Source organism: Bombina bombina, chromosome 5 (assembly GCF_027579735.1).
Source record: "Bombina bombina isolate aBomBom1 chromosome 5, aBomBom1.pri, whole genome shotgun sequence".
In the NCBI taxonomy this organism is placed as follows: domain Eukaryota; kingdom Metazoa; phylum Chordata; class Amphibia; order Anura; family Bombinatoridae; genus Bombina; species Bombina bombina.
The window spans coordinates 836,650,191-836,671,885 of NC_069503.1; the positions used below are offsets into that span (position 1 = coordinate 836,650,191).

The window sequence follows — 21,695 nt, forward strand, 5'->3', positions numbered from 1 at the left end:
GATGGAACTCTGAGGAACTTGTTTAATATCTTTAAATCCAGAATTGGCCTGAAAGTTCCCTCTTTTTTGGGAACCACAAACAGGTTTGAGTAAAAACCTAGACCTTGTTCCCCGGAGGGGACTGGGTTTATCACTCCCATCTTTGATAGGTCTCTTACACAATGTAAGAATGTCTGTTTCTTTATCTGGTCTGAAGATAAGCGAGACAGGTGGAACCTTCCCTTTGGAGGAAGTCCCTTGAATTCTAACAGGTATCCCTTGGAAACTCTCTAGTGCCCAGGGATCCAGAACATCTCTTGCCCAAGCCTGAACGAAGAGAGATAGTCTGCCCCCTACCAGATCCGGTCCCGGATCGGGGGCTACCCCTTCATGCTGTCTTGGTAGCAGCAGCAGGTTTCTTGGTTTGTTTACCCTTGTTCCAGCCTTGCATGGGCTTCCAAGCGGGTTTGGGCTGGGCCGCGTTACCTTCTTGTCTAGCGGCAGTGGAGTTATTAGCCGGTCCGTTCCTGAAATTGCGAAAGGAACGAAAATTAGACTTGTTCTTAGCCTTAAAAGGCCTATCCTGTGGGAGGGCATGGCCCTTACCCCCAGTGATGTCTGAAATAATTTCCTTCAATTCCGGCCCAAAAAGGGTCTTACCCTTGAAAGGAATATTCAGTAACTTAGTCTTGGACGACACATCTGCCGACCAGGATTTTAGCCAAAGCGCCCTCCGCGCTACTATAGCAAAACCTGAGTTTTTCGCCGCCAATTTCGTTATTTGAAAGGCGGCATCCAATATAAAGGAATTAGCTAACTTTAATGCGTGAATTCTGTCCATGACTTCTTCATAGGAAGTCTCTTTCTAGAGCGACCTTTCTAGTTCTTCTAACCAAAAGGACGCCGCTGAAGTGACAGTAATAACACACGTAGCTGGTTGAAGGATGAACCCTTGCTGAACAAAAATCTTTTTAAGCAATCCTTCCAATTTTTTATCCATAGGATCTTTGAAAGCGCAGCTGTCTTCTATAGGAATAGTTGTGCGCTTCGCTAGTGTTGAAACAGCTCCCTCAACCTTCGGGACCGTTTGCCATGCGTCCCTTCTAGGGTCTACTATGGGAAACATTTTCTTAAATATAGGAGGTGGGGCAAAGGGTACACCTGGCTTCTCCCACTCCTTTTCCACTATGTTCGCTACCCTCTTAGGTATTGGAAAAGCGTCGTCGTGCACTGGGACCTCTAAAAATTTGTCCAATTTGCACAACTTCTCTGGTACTACCATGGAATCACAGTCATCCAGAGTAGCTAATACCTCCTTAAGCAAAGCGCGGAGATGTTCTAGCTTAAACTTAAATGCCACTAGATCAGGTTCTGCCTGTTGAGAAATTTTTCCTGAATCTGAAATTTCACCCTCAGACAGCCCTTCCCTTACAGCCAATTCCGATTGATGCGAGGGTAAAATAGATAAGGCATCGTCAGCGTCTGATTGTTCATCCTTTTTATCTGTATTTAAAACTGAACAATCACGCTTTCTCTGAAAAGCTGGCAGTTTGGATAAAAGATTTGCTATAGAATTATCCACTACTACTGATAATTGCTGCATAGAAATAAGCACTGGCGCGCTAGGTGTCGCCTGCGCGGGCAAAGCTGGTGTAGACACAGAAGGAGAGGATGTAGAGCTATCCCCACTACCTTCATTAGATAAATCATCTTGGGCAACATTATGAAAAATAACAGAGCTGTCCTGATTATGTTTGGACGCTATGGCGCAATTATCACAAACGCTCGAAGGGGGAACCACATTTGTCTCTATACACACAGAACATAGGTTATCTGACGGAACAGACATGTTAAACAGATTTAGGCAGGCAAACAATGCAATAAAAACGATTTTAAACAAAAACGTTACTGTCTCTTTAAATAATAAAATGACATTTATTTCTGAATGTTCAAAAAACTATGAAGGCAATATCCGATTTTTCTGAAATTTGGACCCCAGTGTCTTAATGCTTAGAAAGTATTGCACAGCAAATATGGAGACTCTAGCTCTTAAAACAAGCAAACCGGAGCTAATTGTTGGATTTAACCGTTTTTATACACTACAATCCCTGCTACAGCCTTGTTGCAGCTTTTTACCTTCCTTAGGGGTCACCATTCACAGAAAAAAGCCTTTTAGAGTCACTTTCTGAGCCACAGGACCCTATCTGCATGCACTGCCTTGTAAATCAACTGTGCAGCTGAAGCACCAAAATGAGGCTTCCTCCCTCAGCACACTAGAGTGAAGGGGCCTTCCTGACTAGATTTAGGTGTCTAAAACAAGCCAGATCAATAAAAAACGTTCCCCAGTGTATGTGAGCTTATAAAATATTTAAAATGGTATCATATTGTAATAAAAACCAATCGATTTTGCCCCTAACAGTGTCTACCAGCATAAAAAACAAAAAGGGGAAGCCTGTTATCTTTTTTGCTGAGGTGAAAGAAAAATGGCTTACCTTTTCCCCTGAGGGGAAATATGACTGTCATCTAGCATTAGCCTGTGTTAGAAAGAGACCAGTCATACCTGAAGCAGATGAGTCTGCAAACTGTTACCCCCAACTGAAGTTCTCTTGTTTCAACAGTCCTGCGTGATAACAGTAATGGATTTTAGTTACTGTCTGCTAAAATCATAGCCCTCTTAAACAGAAATCTTCATCACTTTTCTGTTATAGAGTAAATAGTAAAAGCCAGCACTATTTTAAAATAAACTCTTGATAGAAGAATAAAAAACTACAACTAACACCACAAACTCCTCGCCATCCCCGTGGTAGATGCTACTTGTTCAGAGCGGCAAGGAGAATGACTGGGGGGCGGAGCCAGAGGGGGAGCTATATGGACAGCTCTTGCTGTGTGCTCTCCTTGCCTTTCCCTGTGGGGGAGAATATTTCCCACAAGTAATGGATGACGTCGTGGACCGGACACACCAATGTTGGAGAAACACCTCTGGATGGAGTTCCCACTCCCCCGGGTGAAAGGTCTGTCTGCTCAGAAAATTTGCTTCCCAATAGTTTACTCCTGGAATGTGTATTGCAGATAGACAGCAGTTGTGGGTTTCCGCCCACTGAATAATTTTGGCCACCTCTGAGTTCCTCCCTGGTGGTTGATGTAAGCCACCGAGGTTATGTTGTTCGACTGGAACCTGATAAATCGGGCTGAAGCTGAGACCAGGCCAGTAGAGCATTGAAGATCGCCCTCAGCTGTAGGATGTTTATGGGGAGAGCTGACTCCTCCCGAGTCCATAGACCCAGAGCCTTCAACGAGCCCCAGACTGCTCCCCATCCCAGCAAGCTGGCATCCGTGGTCACAATCACCCAAGTAGGTCTGCGGAAGCAAGTTCCCTGGGAGAGGTGTTCCCGAGACAACCACCATGGAAGAGATTCTCTTGTCGTTTGATCCAGATCTATTCAGGGAGACAGATCCACATAGTCCCCGTTCCATTGCCTGAGCATGCATAACTGTAGAGGTCTGAGATGGAACCGAGCAAACTGAATGATGTCTATGGCAGCTACCATCAGACCAATTACCTCCATACATTGAGCCACTGACGGCCGAAGAAAGGACTGAAGGGCAAGAGTCGAAGATCCTAGTTTTCCTGACCTATGTCAGAAATATCTTCATTGATAGGGAGTCTATTATGGTCCCCAAGAACACTACCCTTGTAGCTGGAACCAAGGAACTTTTTCCCAGATTTACCTTCCATCCAAGGAAGCGAAGACAAGAAAAGATGGCGCCTGAACCAGAATGTCGTCCAGATAAGGTGCTACTGCAATGCCCCGAGACCGGATCACCGCCAACAGAAGCGCCAAAAACTGTAAGTGCTTGTCTAGAAAAGCGAACCTCAGAAACTTGTGATGATCCTTGTGGATGGGAACATGATGGTACGCATCCTTTAGGTCTATGGTTGTCGTGAACTGACCCTCTTGAAGAATAGAACGTATAGATTCCATCTTGAAGGAGGAACTTGTTTAAACATTTCAGGTCTAAAACTGGTCTGAAAGTTCCCTCTTTCTTAGGAATCACAGATTGGAGGAGAATCCCAGACCCTGTTCCTGCATGGGAAATGGACGATCACTCCCAGAGCAGAAAGATCACGGACACAATGTAAGCATGCCTCTTTATCTGGTCTACAGATAATCTTGAAAGAAGGAACCTGCCCCTGGGAGGAAAAGTCTTTAACTCTAGTTTGTACCCCTGGGATACGATGTCCACCGACCAGGGATCCTGAACATCCCGAACCCAGGCTTGAGCGAATAAAGAAAGTCTGCCCCCTACAGGATCCGCTCCCGGATCAGGGGCAGGCCCTTCATGCTGACTTTGATTCATTTGCAGGCTTCTTAGATGGCTTCCCCTTGTTCCAAGACTGATTGGGCTTCCAGGAAGGTTTGGACTATTCCTGCTTGGAAGAGGGGGGCTTACCTCTAAAGTTTTGAAAGGAACGTAAATTATTCTGATGCCCTGTTTATTTCTCTTATCCGGTGGGAGATAATCTGAAATAATCTTGGTCCAGCCTGGCCCAAACAAGGTTTTACCCTTGTAGGGAATCGCCAAAAGTTTGTACTTATGGTTGAAATCCTGGACTGCGGATTTTTCATCCATAAGGCTCTGCGAACTAGTACAGCAAAACCAGATATTTTTGCTTCCAACTTAATGACTTGTAAGGAAGCATCCATGATAAAGGAATTGGCCATTTAAGAGCCTTAATCCTATCCTGGATCTCCTCAAGAGGAGTATCTGTCTGAATAGAATCAGACAACACATCAAACCAGTAGGCTGCTGCGTTGGTGACAGTGGCAATACACACCACAGGCTGCCATTGCAGACCCTGGTGAACATACATCTTCTTTAACAATGCTTCCAACTTGTTATCCATAGGTTCTTTATGGGAATAGTGGTTCTCTTAGCCAAAGTGGAAATTGCCCTTTCCACCTTGGGGACCATTTGCTAAGACTCCTTAATAGAGTCAGCTATTGGAAAAAATTTCTTGAAAATTGGGGATGGAGAAAAAGGAATTCCATGTCTCTCCCACTCCCGTGCAATAATCTCAGTAGCACGGTCTGGTACAGGGAATACCTCCACCGCGGAGGGAACATTAAAGTGCTTGTTCAGTTTACTAGATTTCTTAGGATCGACTACGGACAGTCGTATCGGAGTCGTCCAATGTAGCCAAAACCTCCTTAAGTAACACAGACGGAGGTGTTCCATCTTAAATCTGAAGGATACAACTTCAGAGTCAGAAGAAGGGATTATACTGTCTGAATCTGAGATTTCACCCTCAAACGCTACTAAAGTGTCTTCCTCCTCCAACTTCTGAGACGAAGCACCTTGAGTAGCCACAACACGATCAGAAACCTTGCTCACTGATTCTTTAAATTTCCTCTTGCGCTTTCCCTGCAGCATGGGAAAAGCCGACAGCGCCTAGGATACATGGGCAGCAATAGCTTGCAAAGAAACTCCAAGCAGAGCGTGAGAGGTAACGCAGGGCACTGCATGTGTAGACGGAAAAAGTTGGGACGCTTGAGGAGAAAGCTGCGGCATATCTGGTACAGGAGACCCCTGAACAGCATCCGCATTAGCTAATGATGGCTCAGGATCAAAAAGTCTATCCCTGTAACACAATTTTCTTTCAATACATGAACAAAAAGGAATTGGTGGTTCTACCTGGGAGTCAAAACACAGGGCTACATGTAACATTTTGTAAGGCCTCTTGATCCATCTTTGACCAAGAAAAGGAGGGTAAAAAACAAAAACTTTATTTCCCCTGGATATTATCACGGAAAAAAACGAGTCTCTTTAAATTTTTATTTCTGAAAACTTAACTACAGAGCAGCGGTCTTTATTAAAACCTCAGACAGCCTCTACACCTCAGCTATTTTGCTGAGGTGCCTACCTTTCCTACTGCGCAGTCGGCTGGGCGATCCTCTAATACAGCAGAGCCACAAACTAAACTCAAGTCTATTACGGAACTCACAGAAAGTGAGTCCGGAAAGCACGCAAAAACTGCCTTGCTGACTCTGAAGGAAACCGCCTCCTTAATTGTGGGTGTTCCCGGCGGCCATTAAAATCTACAGCAGAGCCGCAACAGTGAAACTCTGTGCACCCATAAAAGTAAAACATACACAGTCCTTGTCCGAATCTAAACCGGAGAAAAGGACAGAGACTGAGCCCAACCAAAAAATATTAAAAATTTTCCTCTCGTCCCCAGTGCCTGCATAATCTGCCTACAATTAACCCTTAATAGGATTACTGGTATTTAACGTCCCATGCAGATTTAACTGCTGAAGTGCCATATTTTCCCTATAAAAAGAAAAAAACTTTTTTTGAATCTACATCTGTCTGGCAGAAGGACAGCTCACCTGGTTTGAGAGGGTGTCCTCCCTCACATGGACCTGTGGGAAAAAAAGAAAGACTGAGTAAGCTTACTCAGGCTTTCAAGATAGGGCAGCAAAAACTGTTTGAGAGGCGCAGTGGGGATTGTACCCCACAAGTTCCCAATTGCTTAAAAGCCACCACAGCTCGACTGAAGTGGACTACAGCTAGACTCCAGGAAAGATCAGAGCAAACCTACTCTGCTTTAAAAAAATAAAATCTTGATTGCAGAATTTCTATCAGACACCTAAAACTTCACCACCTCCTTGCAATGCAGGCGAAAGAGAATGACTGGGGTTTGTGGGCAGGAAAGTGATACTTAACAGCTCTGCTGTGGTGCTCTTTGCCTCCTCCTGCTGGCCAGGAGTGATATTCCCAACAGTAATTGATGATGATCCGTGGACTCACTGTGTCATTAGAAAGAAATGACGTTTTTTCATGGAACTTCCATAGCGCTGGAATTACAAGTTTTGCAGTGAGGCTAAAAAGCTTGCGTTCCAGCCTATACCGACACGATCCGTTTCGCAATCTAAAAGCAGTAGTTATGAGTTTTACGCAACAAAACTGTTACAAAAAATATCATAACTAAACTACCTATTAACCCCTAAACTGAGGCCCTCCTGCATAGCAAACACTAAATTAAATTTATTAACACCTAATCTGCCGCTCCCGACATCGCCAACACTAATAAAAATTAACCCTTATTCCGCCGCTCCGACATCACCGCCACTATACTAAAGTTATTAACCCCTAAACCGCCGCCCTCCCGCATCGTAAACCGTATTTAAATATTATTAACCCCTAAACGGCCATCCTCCCGCATCGCAATCACTATTTAAATATTAACCCCCAATTCCGGCGCCACTATAATAAACCTATTAACCCCTAAACCGAAAGCCCCCCACATCGCAATAAACTAATTTAAACTAGTAACCCCTAAACCTAACACCCCCCACATCGCAATAAACTAATTTAAACTAGTAACCCCTAAACCTAACGCCCCCCTAACTTGTATTAAAATTACAATTTCCCTATCTTAAATTTAAACTTACCTGTCAAATTAAAAAAAACTAAGTTTAAACTAACAATTAAACTAATATAACTATTAAACTAAAATTAAACTACTAATTTAAAAAAAAAAAAATACACATTAAAAAAAAAAATCCTAACACTACTCTAAAAATTACAAAGTATCCAATTACAAAAAAAATAAGACTAAATTACAAAAACACTAAATTATGAATAAAAATAAAATCATCAAAAATAAAAGAATAAACCTAATCTAATAGCCCTATAAAATAAAAAAAAAGAAAATTTATGCTTCCCTTCTAAAATATATTTCTTTTTTGACACGATGATTCCACGGATCATCTTAATTACTAATGGGATATTCCTGGTCAGCAGGAGGCGGCAAAGAGCACCACAGCAGAGCTGTTAAATAGCTCCTCCCTTCCCTCCCACTCCAGTCATTCGACAGAAGTTAAGGATAGAAAGGAGAAACCAAGGTGCAGGTGTGTCTGAAGTTTACAATTGCCCACAACCTGTCTTACAAGAACAGGGTTGGCCATGGACTCATTGTGTCAAAATAAATAAATCAGGTAAGCATAAGTTTTCTTTTCTTTTTTATGACACGATGAGTCCACGGATCATCTTAATTACTAATGGGATTCAATACCCAAGCTAGAGTACACAGATGATACGTGAGGGACAAGACAGGGAACCTTAACGGAAGGCACCACTGCTTGAAGAACCTTTCTCCCAAAAGCGGCCTCAGCCGAGGCAAAAGTGTCAAATTTGTAGAACTTTGAAAAAGTGTGAAGAAAGGACCAAGTTGCAGCCTTGCAAATCTGTTCCACAGAAGCTTCATTTTTGAATGCCCATGAGGAAGCAACAGCCCTCGTGGAATTTGCCGTAACTCTGTCCAGCAGTCTCATATGCAAACCATATGATACTCTTCAGCCAAAAAGAAAGAAGTAGCCGTAGCTTTCTGTCCCTTACGTTTACCCGAAAAAAAAATCACAAACAAGGCAGAAGACTGACGAAAGTCCTTTGTCGCCTGCAGGTAAAACTTCAGAGCACGGACCACGTCCAAATTATGCAGAAGTCGTTCCTTCTGAGAAGAAGGATTAGGACACAACGAAGGAACAACAATATCTTGATCCAATCAGAAACAACCTTAGGAAGAAATCCTAACTTAGTACGTAAAACTACCTTATCCGAATGGAAAATAAGATAAGGAGATTCATACTGCAATGCCGAGAGTTCAGACACTCTCCGAGCAGAAGAAATAGCAACAAGAAATAAAACTTTCCAAGACAACAACTTAATATCTAAGGAATACATGGGCTCAAACGGAGCCCTTTGAAGAACTAAATTAAGACTCCATAGAGGAGTAACTGGTTTGAAAACAGGCCTGATCCTGACCAAGGCCTGACAAAATTATTGTACATCTGGAACTTCCGCCAGACGTTTGTGTAACAAAATAGATAAGGCTGAGATCTGACCCTTTAAGGAACTTGTTGATAATCCCTTCTCCAAACCCTCTTGGAGAAAAGACAAAATTCTAGGAATCCTAACTCTACTCCATGAGTAGCCCTTAGATTCGCACCAATAGAGATATTTACGCTAAATCCTAGTTACAGGCTTACAAGCCTGAATTATGGTCTCTATGACCGAGTCAGAAAACCCCTGCTTGGATAAAATTAAGCGTTCAATCTCCAAGCAGTCAGCTTCAGAGAAACTAGATTTGGGTGAAGGGCCCCTGAATTAGAAGGTCCTTCCTCAACGGAAGTCTCCAAGGAGGCAGAGATGCCATCTCTACCAGATCTGCATACCAAATCCTGCAAGGCCAAGCCTGAGCTATGAGGACCACCGATGCCCTCTCCTGTTTGATTCGAGCAATGACCCGAGGAAGAAGAGCAAACGGAGGAAATAGGTATGCTAGACCGAAGGTCCAAGGGACCGCCAGAGCATCTATCAGCTCCGCCTGGGGGTCCCTGGACCTTGACACGTATCTCGGGAGCTTGGCATTCTGTCGGGATGCCATGAGATCCAATTCCGGCTGACCGCACTTGAGAATCAGGTTGGAGAACACTTCCGTATGGAGTTCCCACTCCCCCGGATGAAAGGTCTGTCTGCTCAGAAAATCCGCCTCCCAGTTGTCCACCCTTGGAATGTGGATCGCCGACAGACAACAAGAGTGGGCTTCCGCCCACTGGATTAATTTGGTTACCTCTGTCATCGCTAAGGAACTCCTCGTTCCTCCCAGATGATTGATGTAAGTCACTGAAGTTATGTTGTCCGATTGGAACCTGATAAAACCGGACCGAGGCTAACTGGGGCCAGGTCAGAAGGGCATTGAAGATCGCTCTCAGTCCTAGAATGTTTATAGGAAGAACAGACTCTGACTGAGTCCAAACTCCCTGAGCTTTTAGGGAGCCTCAGACTGCTCCCCACCCTAGAAGGCTGGCGTCTGTTGTCACAATTACCCAAGATGCTCTGCGAAAGCAGGTTCCCTGGGAGAGATGATCCAGAGACAACCATCATTGAAGAGAATCCCTTGTCTCCTGCTCTAGTATTATTAGAGGAGACAAGTCTGCATAATCTCTGTTCCATTGTCTGAGCATGCTTAACTGCAGAGGTCTGAGGTGGAACCGAGCAAACGGGATGTCCATTGCCGTCAGCATCAGCCCGATTACCTCCATACACTGAGCCACTGACATCCGAGGAGTAGACTTGAAGGACTAGGCAAGTATCGATAATCTTTGATTTCCTGACTTCTGTCAGAAAAATCTTCATAGACAGGGAATCAATTATGGTTCCTAAGAAAGTTACCCTTGTATTTGGAACTAAGGAACTCTTTTCCAAATTTACCTTCCACCCGTGAGTTTGCAGGAAAGATAACACCATTCAGTGTAGGATCTTGCTTGTTAAAAGGATGGCGCTAGGATGTCGTCAGATAGGGTGCCACCGCACTGCCCCGTGACCGAAGCACCACCAACAGCGACCCCAGAACCTTTGTAAAAATTTTTGGGAGCAGTGGCAAGACCGAAAGGAAGAGCCACAAACTGGAAGTGTTTGTCCAGGAAGGCAAACCTTAGGAACTTGTGATGATCCCTGTGAATAGGAACATGTAGGTACGCGTCCTTTAAATCCAATGTGGTCATAAATTGACCCTCCTGGATCAAGGGAAGAATAGAACGAATAGTTTCCATCTTGAAAGACGGCACCCTGAGAAATTTGCTTAGACTCTTGAGGTCTAAAATTGGTCTGAAGGTTCCCTCCGTTTTGGGAACAACGAACAGATTGGAATAAAAACCCCGACCCTGTTCCAGTACTGGAACAGGGACAATCACTCCCAGGGCGGAGAGGTCTCCTACGCAGTGTAAGAACGCCTCTCTCTTTGTCTGGTTTGCAGATAATCTTGAAAGTAGAAACCTGCCTCTGGGAGGGAAACTTTTGAACTCTAGTTTGTATCCCTGAGACACTATTTTTATTGCCCAGGGATCCTGAACATCCCGAACCCAAGCCTGAGCGAAGGAGGAAAGTCTGCCCCCTACCAGATCCGTTCCCGGATCGGGGGCATGCCCTTCATGCTGTCTTCGATTCAATAGCATGCTTCTTGGATTGTTTTCCCTTATTCCAAGACTGGTTGGGTCTCCATGCAGTTTTAGAGATTGTTCCTGCTTAGAGGAGGAAGAATTTCCCTTGAAATTTCGAAAGGAACGAAAATTACCCTGTTGTCCTTTCTGTTTGTTTCTCTTATCTTGAGGAAGAAGATGACCCTTACCTCCCGTGATATCAGAGATAATTTCCGTTAGGCCAGGTCCAAACAAGGTCTTCCCCTTGTATGGAATAGCCAGAAGTTTAGACTTAGAGGAAACGTTCCGCAGACCAAGGTTTTAACCATAAGGCTCTGCGAGCTAGAATAGAGAACCCCGAAATCTTAGCCCCCAGCTTGATAACTTGAAGGGAAGCGTCTGTAATAAAGGCATTAGCTAGTTTAAGAGCCTTTATCCTATCCTGGATCTCATCCAAAGAAGTCTATGTCCCGAGAGCCTCAGACAGAGCATCAAACCAATACGCCGCGGCACGAGTGACGGTAGCAATGCATACATATATCTTTTTGAGTAAACCCTCCAACTACTTATCCATAGGATCTTTGAAGGCAACACTATCCTCTATGGGAATAGTAGTTCTCTTAGCTAAGGTACTGTTTGCCAAGCCTCCTTGATAGTCAGCTATGGGAAACATCTTCTTAAAAATAGGAGAGGGAGAAAAAAGGTATACCCGGTCTCTCCCACTCCTTAGCAATGATCTCAGAAGCTAGGTCTGGTACCGGAAATACGTCTGGAGGCAGGAACCTCAAAATATTTGTTCAGCTTACTAGACTTCTTAGGGACAACCACTACCGTGGAGTCACTGTCGTCCAAAGTAACTAAAACCTTCCTAAGTAACAGACGGAGGTGTTCTAGCTTAAACCTAAAAAGATACAACCTCAGTATCAGTCAGAGGCATTACACTTTCTGAATCTGAAATTTCACCTTCAGATGCTACAGCGGTATCCTCCTCTTAGGGTTTTTGGGAGGGCACCCCCGAATTGCAACAATTGCGTCAGAAACCTTGCTTACTGAATGTCTGGTTTTCCGCTTAAGTTTGCCCTGCAACATTGGAAAAGCAGACAATGCATCAGAAATTGTAGAAGACATGAGAGAAGCTATGTCTTAAGGTAACTCCAGCGGGAGCGGTAAAATTTGGGACGCTTGGGGAGAAAGCTGCGGCATATATTGAAACTCGTCATTAGACTCTTAGACAATATCCGCTTTTGAAAAGTTTTGCTCAGAAAAAATATTTTCCCTATAATTTAAAGTCCTCTCAATACATGAGGGACAGAAAGGGATAGGTGGTTCCACATTAGCATCAAAACATAATGAGCAAGTGAAATCCTGCAAGGCTCCTTGGTCCATATTGTTCACTATGAGTAAATTAATAAACTCAAAAATAAATAAACTTTTGTACAGAAAAACATTACTGTGCCTTTAAATTTAAAAAGGTAACTTTTTTACCCAACTATGTCAATTATAAACATAAATCAATGTAAACACTACAGACACCCTTACATCTCAGCAACCCTGCTGAGGTGCCTACCTGACCGCTAAACAGGAGTCAATGTCCCCTTCTCTTGTGGAGCATGAACGATCCGGACCTCAGTAAAAAGAATAGCACTAACTAGAAGCACTTGCTTAATCTTTCTAGTAACACGCTACTTTGCCGTCTCTGCAACGGAAGAAATGTCTGACAACTGTGCAATCAAAAAGGCGCGCAAAACCAGTTATGACCGCCCATCGTGGTCGTTACTGTATGCACCTCATCTCCCGATCGGCCCGTTTGCTAATTAAAGGGACAGTCTACACCAGAATTTGTATTGTTTTAAAAGATAGATAATACCTTTATTACCCATTCCCCAGTTTTGCATAACCAACGCAGTTATATTAATATACTTTTAACCTCTGTGATTATCTTGTATCTAAGCCTCTGCAAACTGCCCCTTTTTTCAGTTCTTTTGACAGACTTGCAGTTTAGCCAATCAGTGCCTGCTCCCAGATTACTTCACGTACACGAGCACAGTGTTATCTATATGAAATACGTGAACTAACACCCTCTAGTGGTGAAAAACTGTTAAAATGCATTCTGAAAAGAGGTGGCCTTCAAGGTCTAAGAAATTAGCATATGAACCTCCCAGGTTAAGCTTTCAACTAAGAATAACAAGAGAACAAAGCAAAATTGGTGATAAAAGTAAATTGGAAAATTGTTTAAAATGACATGCTCTATCTGAATCATAAAAGTTTATTTTGGCCTAGATTGTCCCTTTAAAGCCGTCGGGAGACAAACCACCAGAGCAAATAAAAAAGCCTTACTCCCAGCCCCAGCGCCTGCAGATATGGCTGTCTAAATTCCTCTCCAGACTAGGAGAGCCTGTAGTCCCAAACAAAGTGCACACTTTTCCTCTGAGTTTATTTCTTGGCCCCAGAATAAAAAAGCAGCCCTTACATCTGCCTGACAGGAAGGCAGCTCACAGGCTTGAGAGGTCCTATCCCTCACATCGACCTGTGGAGATATAAAAGTCTGAGTAAAACCACATCAGGCTATAGAAGATAGAGCAGCATGAAATACATGGGAGGCACAGTGAGAATTATGTCCCACCAGTTCCCATTGCTCTAAAGCCACCACTGCTCTACTGAAGAGACTGATATGGACTACGGCTACACCCTAGGACAAAGCAGTACAATATTGCACTACTTTAAAAATAAACTCTTGATTGAAGAATCTTATCTAACACCTCACTTTACCACTTCCTAACACTAACATAGGCAAAGAGAATGACTGGGTGAAAGGGAAGGTAAGGGAGGAGCTATTTAACAGTTCTACTGTTGTGCTCTTTGCCGCCTCCTGCTGACCAGGAGGTGAATATCCCCATTAGTAATTAAGATGATCCGTGGACTTATTGGGTCATAAAAAAGAAAAACCCTAGCCTTGGATAAACTACCAATAGAACTTAAAAGGGCCTTTTGTAGGGCATTGCCCTAAGTTAAACAGCTTTTACCTGTAAAAACACAAAAAAACAAAGACCCCACCAAAAAGTAAAACCCACCACCCAACCAATGCAAATGCAATGCAAAAGAGCTAAATGCCCTTTTCAGGGCAATGCCCATACAAATGCCCTTTTCAGGGCAATGGGTAGCTTAGGTTTTTGTTAGAGTTAGGTTTTTTATTTTGGGGGTGGGGGGGGTTTGCAATGTTAGTGGGTCTTTGCAATTTTTTTTCAGGTAAAAGAGCTGTTTAACTTAGGGCAATGCCCTACAAAAGGCACTTTTAATGGCTATTGGTAGTTTATTCTAGATTAGGTTTTTTATTTTGTGGGTTTTGTTTTGTAGCAAAAGAGCTGTTAACTTTAGGGCAATGCCCTACAAAAGGCCCTTTTAAGGGCCCTTGGTAGTTTATTATAGACTAGTCCTAAAGCCCGTTCACACGGGCCATTTTTTGCAGTACAGTGGTCCCACCCCTTGCTCTCTCTCTCCCCCCTTCTTTTACGCTCTCTCTCCCCCCCCCTCTTTTTTACGCTCTCCCCCCCCCCTCTTTTTTACGCTCTGGCCATTTTTTGCAGTACAGCGGTCCCACCCCATTGCTCTCTCTCTCCCCCCTCTCTTTTGCTCGCTCTCCCCCCCTCTCTTTTGCCGTCTCTCTCCCCCCCTCTCTTTTGCCGTCTCTCTCCCCCCCCTCTCTTTTGCCGTCTCTCTCCCCCCCTCTCTTTATCCCCCTCTTCTGCACTCTCTATCCCCCCTCTGTCTCTCGGCAGTCGGCCCCGCCACGGCCCCACCCATCACACAACAGATCAGTTGGAAGGCCAGGTGTGTTTGTCCTCGCGTGCAGTCTCTACTGCGCATGACAGCTTCGGACAAACACACTTGGCCTTTTATTATATAGGATTAGGCTTTTTTATTTTGGGGGTGTTATTTTTTTTTATTTTATTTAAACAGGGTATTAAAATGGTAATAATTATTGTTTTGGATAATTTCGTTTGTTATAATGGTAGGTTTTTTATTTTTTGTAATGTTAGTTTTTAGTGTAAAACAGCTTAGGTTTTATTTCACAGGTAAGTTCATATTTATTTTAACTAGGTAGTTAGTAAATAGTTAATAACTATTTACTAACTAGTCTAGCTAGCTTCGGTTTTATTTTACAGGCAAGTATATTTATTTTTAAATAGGTATTAAGTTAATAACTAACTTTAATTTAGCTCTATTTTAATTATGTTAAAGATAAGGGGTGTTAGGGTTAGGTTTAGGGGTTAATAGTTTAATTAAGATTGTTGTGATGTGGGGGGCTGGCGGTTTAGTGGTAGTGATGTGGGAGGCCAGAGGTTTAGGGGTTAACTTTATTTAGTGGCAGCGATGTCGGGGAGCGGCGGAATAGGGGTAAATAGATTTATTATAGTGTGGGCGATGTTGGGGTGCAGGTGAATAGGGGTTAATAACTTTAGTATAGCGGCGGCAATATCGGGAGCGGCAGATTAGGGGTTAATAGCTTTATTTAGGTGGTGGCGATATCGGGAGCGGCAGATTAGGGGTGTTTAGACTTAGGGTTTATGTTAGGGTGTTGGGTTACTTAGGGTTTATCAATGGGGCTGCGTTACGGAGCTTTTCATTCCGCAATCGCAGGTGTTAGGTTTTTTTTTCTGACACCTTCTCCTCATGGATGTCTATGGGGAAAGCGTGCATGAGCACGTCAAAACAGCTCTTGTATTTTGTGCGGTATGGAGCTCAACGCAACCATATTGCACGCACAAGCCGGCTGTTTCAAAACTTGTAATGGCTGCGCTATAGGGAGTGAAATAACGCAACTATTGTTGCATTCGTTAAACTCCCTATAGCGCGCATAACTTGTAATTTACCTGATAGCTTTTCATAGCTAGTAATGCAGTACAGATACAAAAACTTTTTCCAAACTGATTGGAGAGGGGAATGTCATGTTCTTATGCGAGTTCACTTGCCGAGATCAATTAATAATTATAAATGAGCTGAAAAGTAACATTATAATAGGGTTTATTTTCCCTTTAGGGGAATAAGTAGTAAATATTTTTACAGTGAGTTTGTCTAAATATTTAGGCACTAATTACTCATATGTGTATTTAACATGTATGATACAGAAACTTAGATGTATAGAGTGAAAGACACAAAAATGATGTATAGAACTTTAGCATATAAAGCCCTAAGTGTAATTACACTGATTAAATAACTCATACTGTACTTTATAGAAAACCTATTCACATATAATATTTAAACTCTAATTGTAATTATGTTGTTTTCTCTCCAGATTAACTTTTATGGTTAAAATCCCTACTGCAGGCTATGTGAGTGTTCCGTATATTTTACACGTTGATAAATTATGAACTTTTAACTGTTGATCCATAACTGGGCTGTGCATGGTACCCTCGTACTAATATGCTAAGGTGTTACTATTAAAATCTTCATTTCAATTCATTCAGGAGTTATATTCAGTTTATATTTGTTTAAGCGCAGACTGGGAAGCATGCAGCAGCGGCCAGGTGCATAGTGGGCGCGGCCATGGTATGAGGGGCAGGGCCACAGCAAGCTGTTGGGGCTGTGCATATTGCAATGTAGAATAAATGTTTGGGGGGGGGGGGGGGGGAGTTTAATGCCCTTCATGACAACAAAACCTTGAGGAGTTCACAGCACACAGACAAAGCAGGGTTAAGTGAGCTGAGAGACGGCTGTGCATTAAAAGTCCCCTAACTCAGAGGGGTGGTGAGATCTGTTCCACTGCTTGCGCAGAGTAATTTACACAAATAGAAGGGAAGGGGGCTTATTGCTTAGGATAATCAATACAATTAGCACAGGGATGAGAGACAACAGTCTTAATAAGAGAGTGAAGGGCATTGAATAGACGGCACTGTGTGAGCCACTATAACCATAAGTTAGTGATAGAGCGGCACCAATTAACGGATGCTTGTTTAGACGAACACCATTTCTATAGAGCACAGACTGATAAAAACTGATGTGCATTGCCAGAATGTCAGTAGGCAAATACAGCAGGCTCCTGTGCACTTAAATTCTGGAATTGGGAATTTAGACAAAAAATGTAAATAAATTATTGGGACAGACAAAAAGTAACTATTTAAAATGGTAAAATAAAGGATCTGTTTGTAAACATTTTAATAAACACCAGCAGGTAAAAATGGATCACTGGGAACACATTAAAGGGGAGATCATTTTACAGTGAAATGCCCCTTAAAAATAAAAACATTAACAGGTAAATAAAAGAGAAACATTATCCATTTAAAAAGTTTCCATAAACAGCACATAGATGAAGAACAAAATTAAAATCAACTTTGATTTACAATACCTTTAGGCCTGTAACATGAGCAATCATGTAAGTGAGTAAGGCATAACTAGCAATGTTAAAAGGAACTCCCAATCCCATATCTCCTGATCTCTGATATAGCTGGCATGACAGCTCATTGTTGAGTACGTAGAACTGGCAGAGAGCATGACATGGTGGTAGAGCCATGAGAGAAATGTCTAAGCATAAACAAAAAACTATTATTTAATGTTCACTTTATAGGAAGAGTTTAACCTTATAACTCACATTCAAAGCCACTGCAAAAAAAGGAATCACAAATAGGACTAAAAATTAGATGCATGATAAAAGGACACTAGAAGTTCAAATTAAAGTTTGATGATTTAGAGAAAAAAAAATGCAATTTCAAATAACTTTCCAATAAACATTTATTATCAAAATGTGAACATTTGTTTTATTTGCACATTTTCTAAATACCCAACTCATACTGATCATGTGCAAAAGTGCATAGTATATGTTAAACAGTAAATGCATTATGTCATTGGCTAATGGCTGTCACATGTTACAGCGGGTTAGAGATGTGCAGTCAGGGGTTTTGTGAACCTCAGAATGTGGCGGCCCTTCATACAGCACGGCTTTTTTTGTTGCTGAATTCATTCTTTTGAGACAAGCTAAAATATGATTTGCACAAGGATGAATACGGCAATGAAAATAGCCTAGTGATATGAAGGGCCACTTTCTTCTGCATTCTGAGGTTCACAAAACCTCCGAATGCACATCTCTTCAGGGGTAGGGAAAAATGTATGAATGTTGAAATTTACCAGAAAATATTCTACTGCTTATTTTAAATTCAAAGTGCTATTGCATTGTCCTGTTATTGTGTATTTGTCAGTTGTTAAATACTACTGTATTTAGCTGGGAATGTTGTCCATCTGCAAATTGATATATGGAGCCGTAAAACTACCTAATCTCCATTACTTTACCTTTTGGGTTCCAGCTACACATGATTATTCTTCTGTCATCAGGATTCCTTTTGATTGTGTCAATCACATTTTGCAACTGGTCAACACCTTGACCTGAATAATCTGAGGACAGCAACAATTTTTGTATCCATAATTAATGATTTTTGGACAATCAATGTTATAACATTAAGTCACATTTTGCTTCATTTATATTTAAATACTGAAACACTAAACAGTGAAAAGGTCAAGGTAAGAAAACAAATGCTACAGGTTTTACTGTGAATCTAGAAATGAAGACAGTTGGTGCATCAGTGCATTTTATCTACTCCCTGATATGTGGAGAAAAAAATATATAGTTCTGTTAGCGCTCGTACGGATATGCTATAAACCTAAGTTTTCCTAAATGTACTTGCAAACAGCATCTGAACAAAGTTTAACTTTTCATTAAAAAAAAAAAAAGCAAAAAAAAAAAAAGCAAAAAAAAAAAGCTAGTGGCGCTAGTTTGTCAGTCAAACCCCCCACCCACTACCAAGTGAAAAACTCTGGCACCAACGATTTTGATATTTAACAAGTTAGGGAGCAGCAAAGATCTAATATCAAAGAGAGCTAAAATACATCTCTCTTACATAGCAGTTACTAACTCTTCTAACAGCAGCTGCCTGCACACCAGCCCTTCTGCCCCTACTATATAAAACTGGTATAAATGATGCAAAGTTATCAGTGAGATATATACATACATACAAACATATACATACACACACGTCCTAAAGCCCATGTACACGGGCCATTTTTTGCAGTACAGCGGTCCCACCCCTTGCTCTCTCTCTATCCCCCCCTCTTTTGCGCGCTCCCCCCCCCTCCCTTTTGCACGCTCCCCCCCCCCCCCTCCCTTTTGCGCGCTCCCCCCCCCTCCCTTTTGCGCTGTCTCTCACCCCCCCCTCTCTTTTGCGCTGTCTCTCACCCCCCCCCCTCTCTTCTGCGCTGTCTCTCACCCCCCCCTCTCTTCTGCGCTGTCTCTCACCCCCCCCTCTCTTCTGCTGTCTCTCACCCCCCCTCTCTTCTGCTGTCTCTCACCCCCCCTCTCTTCTGCTGTCTCTCACCCCCCCTCTCTTCTGCTGTCTCTCACCCCCCCTCTCTTCTGCTGTCTCTCACCCCCCCTCTCTTCTGCTGTCTCTCACCCCCCCTCTCTTCTGCTGTCTCTCACCCCCCCTCTCTTTAGAGCTCTCTGTCTCTCGGCAGTCGGCCCCGGTCGGCATCTGGGCCCACGCCAGGTCAGTTGGAAGGCCTGGTGCGTTTGTCCTCGCGCAGTTTCTACTGCTAATGACAGCTTCGCACAAAAACACTTGGCCTTTTATTATATAGATCATACATACATACGAAAAAGCGCACTCCAAGGGATCCTTATTTTAGGCACTTTTAATAGTGAACGTTTTCGGACGCCTAACGTCCGTTCTCAGACCAAAAAAGTGTCACTTTTTTGGTCGGAGGACGGACGTTAGGAGTCCAAAAACGTTCACTATTAAAAGTGCCTAAAATAAGGATCCCTTGAAATGCGCTTTTTCTTTGATGTCTATTTGCTGTACCCAGGGCATTGTTTTGAATTGTCAGCTTGGAGTATATATATATATATATATATATATATATATATATATATATATATATATATATATATATATATATATATATATATATATATATATTTATATTAGAGATTATAGAAAACATAATTTATGCTTACCTGATAAATTCCTTTCTCCTGTAGTGTAGTCAGTCCACGGGTCATCCATTACTTATGGGATTATATCTCCTCCCTAACAGGAAGTGCAAGAGGATCACCCAAGCAGAGCTGCTATATAGCTCCTCCCCTCTACGTCATACCCAGTCATTCGACCGAAACCAAACGAGAAAGGAGAAACTATAGGGTGCAGTGGTGACTGGAGGTTAATTTAAAAATTTAGACCTGCCGTAAACAGGGCGGGCCGTGGACTGACTACACTACAGGAGAAAGGAATTTATCAGGTAAGCATAAATTATGTTTTCTCCTGTTAAGTGTAGTCAGTCCACGGGTCATCCATTACTTATGGGATACCAATACCAAAGCTAAAAGTACACGGATGACGGGAGGGAAAGGCAGGATCTTTACACGGAAGGAACCACTGCCTGTAGAACCTCTCTCCCAAAAACAGCCTCCGAAGAAGCAAAAGTGTCAAATTTGTAAAATTTTGAAAAAGTGTGAAGTGAAGACCAAGTTGCAGCCTTGAAAATCTGTTCAACAGAGGCCTCATTCTTAAAGGCCCAAGTGGAAGCCACAGCTCTAGTAGAATGAGCTGTAATCCTTTCAGGAGGCTGCTGTCCAGCAGTCTCATATGCTAAACGTATTATGCTACGAAGCCAAAAAGAGAGAGAGGTAGCCGAAGCTTTTTGACCTCTCCTCTGTCCAGAATAAACGACAAACAGGGAAGAAGTTTGACGAAAATCCTTAGTTGCCTGCAAATAAAATTTCAGGGCACGGACGACGTCCAGATTGTGCAGAAGTCGTTCCTTCTTTGAAGAAGGGTTAGGGCACAATGATGGAACAACAATCTCTTGATTGATATTCTTGTTAGTGACTACCTTAGGTAAGAACCCAGGTTTAGTACGCAGAACTACCTTGTCTGAATGAAAAATCAGATAAGGAGAATCACAATGTAAGGCCGATAACTCAGACTCTTCGAGCCGAGGAAATAGCCATTAAAAACAGAACTTTCCAAGATAACAGCTTGATATCAATGGAATGAAGGGGTTCAAACGGAAAACCTTGCAGAACGTTAAGAACTAAGTTTAAGCTCCACGGCGGAGCAACAGTCTTAAACACAGGCTTAATCCTAGCCAAAGCCTGACAAAAAGCCTGAACGTCTGGAACTTCTGACAGACGTTTGTGTAAAAGGATAGACAGAGCTGAGATCTGTCCCTTTAACGAACTAGCAGATAAACCCTTTTCTAAACCTTCTTGTAGAAAAGACAATATCCTAGGAATCCTAACCTTACTCCATGAGTAACTCTTGGATTCGCACCAATATAAGTATTTACGCCATATTTTATGGTAAATTTTCCTGGTAACAGGTTTCCTAGCCTGTATCAAGGTATCAATCACTGACTCCGAGAATCCCCGCTTTGATAAAATCAAGCGTTCAATCTCCATGCAGTCAGCCTCAGAGAAATTAGATTTGGATGTTTGAAAGGACCCTGAATCAGAAGGTCCTGTCTCAGAGGCAGAGACCACGGTGGACAGGACGACATGTCCACTAGATCTGCATACCAGGTCCTGCGTGGCCACGCAGGCGCTATTAGAATCATCGATGCTCTCTCCTGTTTGATCCTGGCAATCAATCGAGGAAGCATCGGGAAGGGTGGAAACACATAAGCCATGTTGAAAACCCAAGGTGCTGTCAGAGCATCTATCAGTACCGCTCCCGGGTCCCTGGACCTGGATCC

General features: G+C 42.7%; 1 protein-coding gene across 1 annotated transcript in view; it reads right to left on the reverse strand.

Moving 5' to 3' along the window:
• Positions 1-21,695, reverse strand: part of TYMS (thymidylate synthetase) — a 111,164-nt gene that overhangs the window by 56,873 nt on the left and 32,596 nt on the right. The window contains exons 5-6 of the mRNA XM_053714963.1: positions 18,243-18,344; positions 17,305-17,480 (exon numbers count right to left, since the gene is read on the reverse strand). Of these exons, the coding sequence (XP_053570938.1) occupies positions 17,305-17,480; positions 18,243-18,344 (278 nt within the window). The remainder of the gene's footprint in view (positions 1-17,304; positions 17,481-18,242; positions 18,345-21,695) is intronic.